At 43.8% G+C, this 9,818-nt stretch overlaps 1 protein-coding gene across 5 annotated transcripts; it reads left to right on the forward strand.

The window, feature by feature from the left end:
- The first annotated feature begins 306 nt into the window (after window positions 1-306).
- ncdn (neurochondrin) lies at window positions 307-9,628 on the forward strand. 5 transcript variants are annotated; one of them, XM_071374150.1, is made up of 8 exons: window positions 361-421; window positions 3,328-3,417; window positions 3,588-3,792; window positions 3,911-5,164; window positions 7,467-7,711; window positions 7,906-8,121; window positions 8,457-8,599; window positions 8,953-9,628. In XM_071374150.1, exons 3-8 carry the CDS (start codon window positions 3,589-3,591, stop codon window positions 9,372-9,374), a joined length of 2,484 nt encoding a protein of 827 aa, XP_071230251.1. In that variant the 5' UTR covers window positions 361-421; window positions 3,328-3,417; window position 3,588; the 3' UTR covers window positions 9,375-9,628. The 5 variants fall into 5 exon arrangements, with proteins under 5 accessions (XP_071230248.1, XP_071230252.1, XP_071230251.1 ...); XM_071374152.1 differs by having other exon boundaries at window positions 405-421; window positions 3,302-3,417; XM_071374147.1 differs by lacking the exon at window positions 3,328-3,417 and having other exon boundaries at window positions 307-421.
- The last annotated feature ends 190 nt before the right edge of the window (window positions 9,629-9,818 follow it).

The raw sequence follows: 9,818 nt of genomic DNA on the forward strand, positions 1-9,818 counted from the left end.
TCAATATAGTTCACAAAAACTGGCTTCTGAGAGGTCTTGCTTGCGTAGTTTGCGACTTAATATAAACCTAAACACGATTAATCCAATCACGTCCGTCTCACGCAGCCAAGTAATTGCAATCTTTTGGAGTAACTTGTATTACTATGACAAAACACAACATTATCAGAGAGCATTTGAAATAATGTGCCAATATTTTGCTTTGCCAACAAAAAATATAAACGTTCCCAGAACGGACCACCAACCAAAATGGCGTCCTTACATGTCAAAGAACCTCCTCATGATTGGCCGATTATAATTTGTTGATCACGTTGATTGGTTGTTGTAACCATCTCTTCTTTTGACAGCTTACTTTCGTGGATCTCATTCTCTTGTGTAGCGCTGAAAGTTGAATGAACAAATAAAGAACGCAGCTAGCCTAAATGTGAGTATGTTTGTAGCTACTAACACTAATTATTTTATCACAGTAGTTTTCAATGTATGCCAAAGAAAATGCTAAAATATATGTACGCTGAACGTATACGATATGAGTTCATTAGCCACAACACTTTGGAAAGCTTACTAATTTGAGTTAGCCTAGCCCTTGAGCATGACTCTCAGTTCCTCCACAAGAGCCATTGGGTGAAGGTGTCTTCTGTACGGAGGAGTTTTGATAAGAGCGATGCTCGGTCTGAACATTAACCACATACGGTACGGTTTAGGAAGTAATAAGGAACTTATCTTTCATATCAGCGATACATATTTTCCAAAAAATAAAACGTTAAATTGGCGCTCATCTTTTATATGGGTAGGCCAGGTTCGTGTTCCCACATGGCCATATTTCGATGTTACAGCAGTTACATGTGTAGAAGGTCGCCAGAAACGTGTTGTCACTGAAAAATACTGTCCACTGCAACTGATAAAGCTGGTTAAAACAGTGTGTATTTTGCTTTTGTGAAATTGTTTTGGTGTGATATGAAAAGGGCTTTGTTTTTGGAACCGTATCGTAATTGAGAATCGATTCATGTTTAGATGGAGTATTTGGCTGTTAGAGCCAGTCTACCTCTGCAAATAACAAGGCTCCTTAATAAGAGTAGGGATGTCAAACTTCCAGGCTGCTGCACAGACACTGGAGGCTTTAGTCTAGAGCAGGGTTTCCCAAACTCGGTCCTGGGGCACCCCCTGGGTGCACGTTTTGGTTTTTGCACAGCCCTACACAGCTGATTCCAGGATCAAATTTGGTAAACACTGGTCTAGAGAGCTGAGCTAAATGTTTGAGAGCTTTTTAAAACTCTTAATTGGTTAAATGAGTGAGATGTCATTGTTGCAATAGTTTGAGTGGGCAACATACTATCACCTTAAATTGACATGTAGAATTATTTTTGCCATATTCTATATTGTGCTAATTTTCTTAATGTGGACAGTTTGTGTTACTACTTTACACAAGCTTGCATTTTTCACCCTGTAAAATTTGAGTGTAATTACACATCCTTTATACCCCAGATTGGTGATATTAGTATAAAAGTGTATAGCCATAACGATGACATAAGATTGCTTGCTTAAAACAGATACATATCTTTGGTTTTGTACTGTTGATTTGTCACGCGATGGGATGTGCAGGACTTTAAACGCGGAGTTAAGGAAATGGCACGGAAAATTTGGGGCGGTTTCTATAAGTCGCTTGCCGCACCCCAATACATGAATTCGACTGTCAAGCTATCACTTAAATAGCAGCCAACCGTTGTCACTTCTATCCTATGCTGCGTCGTTATTTGTTTAATTTAACAGAAAAAGTGGTCTGTTCCTTTTCTGTGATGGCAGCCTCCCGAAATCAATATCCGACATTCCAAAATATAGGTAAGCCGTCTACAAGTTCTCATCTAACCAACCGTGTATAGGCTGTTCCAAGTTTCCGTGTGGCCTTTGAATAGTGTTAGTGTAGACAGCGCTACATCCAAAGCGTTTTCCCTCTGTTCTATTGATTTCAGCGTGATATCGAAGTGATTAGCAAAAAAAGTGTTGCGTTACACTTACCGCGTTGGCGACCGACTTGATTTAAAATGTTGTGTTCTACAAATTGTCCTCCAACCAATGCTCTACACATTATTCCCAGATTCTGTGGGTTTTGAACTGTTAGTTTTATCAGGACGTGCAACCTCGTTTCCTCCCTCAAGCAATCGATATCAACGTGATATCGATATGAGTAATTGACAAATAAGTGTTGCTTTTCTGTTTTGGCGACCCCCCTCAAAAATCTAAATTCATCACTCCAAAATTTAGCTGACTGTCTTCTGCAGGTTGTTCTCTAACCAGTAATGTAAAAAATATCTCCAGTTTCCATGGGGTTTTGACTCCACAAAGGAAGTACTGCATCCTAGTTTTATCTGGTCTTGATTATTGTCCAGTCACATGGTCAAGTGCTGCAAAGAAGGACCTAGTTAAGCTGCAGCTGTCCCAGAACAGAGCAGCACGTTTTGCTCTTCACTGTAATCAGATGGCTAATATTAATCATGTGCATGCCAGTCTCTCTTGGTTAAGAGTTGAGGAAAGACTGACTGGGTTCTTCTTGTTTGATAAGAAACATTGTGTTGGAAATTCCAAGTTGTTTGCATAGTCATCTTACGCACAACACTTAACACATACTTACACCACCAGACATGCCACCAGGGGTCTTTTCACAGTCCCCAGGCCCAGAACAAATTCAAGGTAACGTACAGTTGATTGCAAGGAACTCTCTTCCATCTCATATAGTGCAAGTGAACAGCAAACCTGGTTTATAAAAAACTAAACCAATAAAGCAACACCTCACGGCACAACGCCTCTCCCCCGTTTGACCTACTTGTTGTGTGTATGTACTGACATGTATGTGTAACTGATCAATGCAAACACACACTACATGTTAATGTGCAATTTATAAAAAACTACAAGTAATATGATTACTATTGTTGCACATGTATGTGCAGATAGTACATTTTATGTTTAGGTCTTCAATATATCACAAACTGTTGGTTACTGATTTGGACACTGGGCTGTTTATCAAAATGTCTTGTCAACAGGAAGCAGCAACAACATCCTTTTCAACTTACGTTTTCGGAATATAAATTGAACTTTAAACATGATTTTCCAATGGTATTGTACTTAATCAGTTAACTTTTGAATGAGTCCAAAAATGTATTGATTTATTTTGATGAAATACCAGAAATCACCAAAACTGGTTTGGTCTACCTATTAAGAGTACATCTTGGGATAGTTAGTCTAGCTAGCTAGCTACACAGCTAACATGAACATAATACAATGCACAACAAGACTTATTTCATAATATAAGAGTTCAGGTGGGCCTTTGCACTTCAGCAAACAAAGGAAAGGAGTGGTGCTCCACAACAAGGACAAAAATCATGAGAATGGCTTACCAAGAAAAACTTCCAAAAGGACTAATTTGAGGTAAGCTCTTGACAAAAAAAGGCAGAGTGGTTTATTTTTGCTCACTAATCCAATGTACAGGATGCAGTAGAGGCTGACGTCTTCCTACCTCAACATGTTGTGAAGATGGTGCATTGTCTGGATCTCTGTCTCACTCATTTTCACCACTGATATGTATATTGTGTTGACAGGATGGCATTAGCAATGGCTGAGGGTACATTTATTGTGAGCTCTGAGAGTGATTCCAGTGGTGAACACACAGGCGGTGAGGAAGGAGAGGGAGCTCCGCTGGCGATAGATGGCTTGTCTGCTGCCCAGCGCGAGGTTCTGGAGCGCTGTCTACACACACTCACCCACGCCAAAAACGACAGCCACACACTCGCTGCACTCCTTCTGGTAAGAGTGTCACCAGTCTACCTTATCTCCGACCCTTAGTAATTCTATTTAATCTGGTATGGTGGGTAACAAAATATTTCACCCTTATATTCTCCATCCTTCACTTTCTGTTCTGTAGATTACACGATTGTGTCCAGCAGGCCAGCTTGACAGTGCGACGCTGCGGCGCATCTTTGAGGCGGTGGGGCTGAGTCTTCCAGCTCGCCTGCTGGTGACTGCGGTCCGGGGGAGTGATGCCTCCGGCTTGCCCCCAGAGGAGCTTCTGTCTCTGGGCACAGCTCTGCTGGCTGCCCTCAGCACAGACCCAGACATGGCCGCCCACCCACAGCTCCTTACCACCATCCCTCTACTGCTAGGGCTGCTGGCCGATGGGCCCAAATGGAGCCCGCAGAAACAAGCCCAGCACCAGGCTAGACAAGGGATGGAACCAGACCAGCCAAGCCAGGCGGAAGATGAACAGTCATCACAGAGCACGAACACTACCAAAGAGCCTGTCCAGGACACTGCAGGATTCAAAGCACCATCTCAGGATGCGACGAGCCCTACAGGCTCTGAGGAAGGCACTGCAGAAAATGAAGCTCCAACTTCCCATTCAACAGTCAAACTGGATGAGGCCTTGGCTACAGACTGTTACCAGGTTTTGATTACAGTGTGTGCTTTACCCCGGGGCCCAGATCAGCTCCTGGCCAGGGGTGCTGTCCCAGCTCTTTGTCGGGCCTTGGGGCAGAAACAGACACTGAGCCATGAAAAAGGACTACCCCTTCTTGGTGCCTTGCTCTCAGGCAAAACTAAAGAGAGAGCCTGGAGTAAGCACCCAGCTGAACTCCTCTCTCTCCTGGCCAGAGTCTCCCAAGACTTCTGCCAAGCCACTGGCCTCACCCAGCTCGATATGTGTGCCCTGGTGCCGCAGTTCCTCCCCTCGCCAGGTGGAACACCAAAGGACACTGACCTAACGCCAACTATGGTCAGTCTGTGGGCGGCCCTGAGGCCCATGCTGCAGGCTAAGCTGACCCCAGGTCAATTAGGCCCTGTGTTAGTCCTCTCTGCCTGCCTGTTGGACCTGTGCGGCTGGGAGCCTGTGGGGCCACCTAAGTTCTGTTGCCTGCTGGTGAACCGGGCCTGTGTGGAGGTGAGGATGGGGCTGGAGGAGCCCCCCGATACAGAGCTGAGTCCCCAGCTGCAACAGACACTCACCGCCTGCTACCGCGTCATGGAAGCGGCCATGGAGCAGGCCTGCAGCAGCCAGGGAGTTGCCCAGCAGAGTGATGCCCAGCCACAGACTGCCATCACTGGGCTCAGTCTGCAGCAGAGCAGGCAGGTTCTCCGGGTTCTGGAGGAGGCCTTCTCGGCAGTCATCTATCACCTGCAGCAGGTAAGAGAACGAGGCAAAGAAGATGAATTCATACTCATTATACACACCAGCCAGAGTGTCTGTAAGAAAGTGTAGGTGGAGTAAAATTCAAATAATGTTTCCTGTGTTGTGAAGATAACTGTGTTGTGGACAGTACAAAGCACAGACACACAAAATTCACAATAGGGTAAGTCCATTTGATTTCAAGCGCTTTTTGACAACATCCCTTTTGATTTAAACATAATTTTCAATACATTTTTGCCCATGGAAGAAGTGGTCAGGAAGTGACTTTTTTTGGACCTGAATGCCAAAACTTTCAGAAGATAGAGGTGCTCGAAGTTGAGCCATTTTCCATTCCCGCCCTACCATTACACGTCTTCATCACTGGAAAAGCTAAACGGTTGAGTTTGATATCATTTAAAAGCTCACAAAAAGAGTTGTCAAACTATTCTAAAATATCTTGGGAAATGTTGTTTTAATGAAAATGCTTTTACATTTTTAAAAACCTTTTTTAATGTTAATTATCAAAATATTGGTGAACTTGATTTATTTTATGTATTTATTTTTTTAATACTCATGTTGTAGCTTAGACTCTGCTTTACAGAATTGTAGGATTTGTGTTTCAACTGATGGCGGGCACAAAACAAGAACCTCAGATAATGTAAAATAGGGTTTATGCGAATATATATTTTGGGATAATTTACATTTTTACGGTAACTTAAAAAATAAAAATAAATAAATCGAATACAATTTATTTTTTACCTCTTACACTATATGGATAGGGCTAAATTGAAATGTTTCTTATCGAAGAAATATGGAAAGCATATTCATACCCATGGTAGCAATGAAAAGGAAACAGTTATGAGATTATGGGAAAAGTATTAGACAAAAGGTGAGGGACACAACAGTTCACCTGACACGAGTGAATCCAAACATTACACTGTTGATTTTATGTGCATTTTACTGTCCTTTACCTAGTTTCTTTAACAAAATCTGGAAATACATTCAGTAACGTGATAAGAATATTCTTGGAACATTTGGGATAGGTGCAACCGAAGACATGACAAAGGTTTGAGTGAGAGGTCTAACTGGTGTTTCCAAGTGGCCCCACACCTTAGTGTGCACAGTTCCTAAGTAATTTCAATGCGTTTATATGACTCGAAGAGTCTTCAACTATAAAGTGTTTCTTTTTAGCTCTCCTAGCTGTGCCGTTGAGGAACTAGAGCAAGTACACTTGTAGTTGTTTTGTTTGGAACACAGCATTGCATCCCCCCCGCCTTTACACAAATACTGTTTACACAATCCAAAAAACGGTCCACAATAAATCTCATTCTGGGTCAGGTGGGCATAATTTGAAAGCTTGTTCTATTTCCAACATGACTAGCTAAATTGTATTTTATAATCTTATAGTATCAGGCTTTCACGAGGCAATTCAGCGAAGCAGATGGTCATTTTGGGGGGCGCATGGAATGGGAAGATGAGTGCATTCAGATGCGTGGTCCGCGGCAAATGTTCTTCACAATACAACAAACAGGCTCATTCTGTTCAGGACAACCCATGTCATCTTGTGACTGCACATCAAACTTAGTGATCATAAATGTTGACACTGTATATGACATGAGTTTTATGAGATGGAAATGTGAAGTGCACATTTGGACTCACGGGCGTTTGGCTTGCTTGTATGACTTCAAAGAAATATTTGTTTGAATCCTCAACGTCTAGTTTTTCACAATACATCGAGTCCTCGTCATTTGCAGCATTTCCTTCACTCGGACAACAAAAAATGTGCAAAAGTTGCCAAATTAGCGGGGGGGTTGTGGCCAACTTCTTGTTGCACGCGGTGGTCAAGTTCAGAACGCCTGTCAGTCAAAACCCATACAGAGCTGTGGAGCGGAGACCCTGAGCTCTGATACTCATGTATAGCATTTAACTGTACAGCCACTACGTTCCAATTTAGGTGCTTATCAGTCCATTTTCAACCTGTTTACGGGTAGAAGTGCAAAGGGCTATATTTTCCAGTGATGAAGACATGGATGTCTCATGGTATGGTGGGGTATGCAAAATGGGTTAACTTTGAACACGTTTACATTTTGACATTCGCGTCCAAAAAGTCACTTTCTGAGCCTTCCTACAATGGGAAAATATATTGAAGGCTTCGTTCAAATCAAAAGGGGTGCTGTCAAAAAGTGATTGAATTCAAATGGATTTACCCAGTACAGTAGTGTTTAACTTACATCACACTTTCAGCTTTGCTCAAAGAGTACTACTGTAAGAGAAGTTTAACTCTGATTCTGAAACTAACTTTTTAAGTCTTTTTCTCCAGGTTGATCCGAGTCGTTACGGCGACCCCTTCATTTTCGTCACGTTCCGTTCCCTCTGCGCCTGGCTCGCCGAAGAGACTTCCTGTCTCAAGGAGGAAGTGACTGCCCTCTTGCCCTTTCTGATGGGCTACGCCAGAAGCCATATGCAGGGAGAGAGTCAGGACCAGGGTCTTTCCAATTGGATGTCGGAGATGTCTGTAGGCGACTGCTCACAGGGAGGGGCTTGGACAGGCAAAGATGCTGTAAGGTAGGTTGACTCTGATTCCAGTCCCAATTGAATTCTTTAAAAAACTGCTCCTGGTAACTGCATGCTGGGTTTAGTGCAGGTTGTGCTGACAGTCCCAAGCTGTGTGCATTTATCAGGAGTTGACCGCATTTGAGAAACAGGATCTTAAGCCACAGCCTCTCTCCTGCCCCCCCCCTCCCCCTCTCTCTCTCTAGGTATCTCCTCCCAGCTCTGTGCCACCTCTCTGCAGAGGACGCCCCAAGAAAGGTGTTACTCACCCTGGACACCCCAGGTCTCCTGGTGACATTCCTAACCCAGGGATGGGGTGACCTGCGGGGGAAAGGAGGGGCAGCGCTTGCCCGGGACCCAAGTATGGAGACAGCCTGCTCGGCCCTGCTCAACTTCGCTGTCACGGAGCCGGAGCGAGTCAGGTACAAAATAAACTACACACAGCTGCCCTTGCAGAGACCCAAATACACACGTATGTGTTGTATAACGAATGTTTTGTAGAGAATGAAATGCACACACGTACGTTATAAAACACACATAGCATAGTTTAATTTACAGATACTGGTGACTAGTTGGGATGGATTTTTATACAGCAAAATGGGGTCGTTTTGTGTTGTTGACTATGAAAGAAATGAAAATGAATCTCCCCCCCAATGGTAAATAGTTCACTAACTGCAAATTTACATTGGGGATGCATAATATTACAATATAACCTGTGTGACAAAATCTGTTATTTATGCACAATCTTGTCTCTCAGAAAGGACCCTTGTTTCAGAAGCCTTGAGTCACTGTTGAGTGAAGCACTTCCTGTTCTCCTGCACAAACCCCGCCTCTTGGTCCTGGCTGCCAATCTTTGTACTCTGGGGCTCATGATTGGCAGGCTTAAACTGGCTCCTAAAGGTGAGTTAACATGGCTTTGTTTTTAGATGAGTGAACGGGACAATTTCTGTCTTAATAGAATTGTTTATTTTTGCAATTGTATAAATGTATGCCTAATACATTCCCTCTAAAATTTTTATTTTTATTTTACCTTTATTTAACTAGGCAAGTCAGTTAAGAACAAATTCTTATTTTCAATGACGGCCTAGGAACAGTGGGTTAACTGCCTGTTCAGGGGCAGAACGACAGATTTGTACCTTGTCAGCTCGGGGATTTGAACTTGCAACCTTTCGGTTACTAGTCCAACGCTCTAACCACTAGGCTACCCTGCCGCCATTGAAGCCTGTCTTTGTATTTCTTCTACCATGTTCCAGCTCCGGTTGAAGCAAACCAGAGGCGGTTCTTCTCCGCAGCCCTGCGGTTCCTCCGTGGTGCCCTGGACTCCAGCTCAGGCCCGGGCCCAGTTAGGGTGAGCCCTGCCTGGGAGGAGTGGTGGGAGGAGGCTGGGGAGCTGTGGAGGCTGGGTCTGCAGGCCCTGGGAGGTTGTGTGAAGGCCCAGCCCTGGATCATCACCCTGGTCAGGGAGGAGGGTTGGCTCAACCACACCCTCGCCATGCTGGGCTCCTGTAGCACCCTGCCTGACCCCCACACCCAGGGGGCACTAGAGGAGGCCCTCTGCGCAGTGGCACTCCAGTGCCCGTCCTGTCGACAGGAGATCAGTGTGCTCCTGAAGAGCAGTGCCAAGGGAGCCTTGGGTAGCATGGGCAGTCTGAGGAAATCCCTTACCACAAACTGAAGCACTTGTGTATTGATCATGAAGATGAGGGCCAAGGGTTTTTCCTGAGCAGACACGTAACATGATCATGAAAAACTTCAGCCTCGAGACTAAGACAAAATGGCTGAATATATCATTGTTTAGTAACAGGCTATATTTGCTTTGTCATACGCTTCCTGATAAACATTTCAGTTGTTTGTAAGATGGTATGACTGTATATAAGCAGTCTGTTACATGTATGAAAGTTAAGAATAAAATCATTATTTTGTTTAAGATTTCATCTTAAGTTTTTTCATTTTGAAGCGGAATGTTCCTTCAACAGAGAAGAGAGATGGTATCCACACTCAAAGCTGTCCTGCTTACTACTGAAATTCAAAACACTTACAGGACGTATGCATAAAACCAATGTTCTTGTTTTCTGAAAGGAGTGATGCAGTTTCTGATCATACATTTTAGACTAATATA

The sequence above is a fragment of the Salvelinus alpinus genome, chromosome 29 (assembly GCF_045679555.1).
Source record: "Salvelinus alpinus chromosome 29, SLU_Salpinus.1, whole genome shotgun sequence".
Classification (NCBI taxonomy): Eukaryota; Metazoa; Chordata; class Actinopteri; order Salmoniformes; family Salmonidae; genus Salvelinus; species Salvelinus alpinus.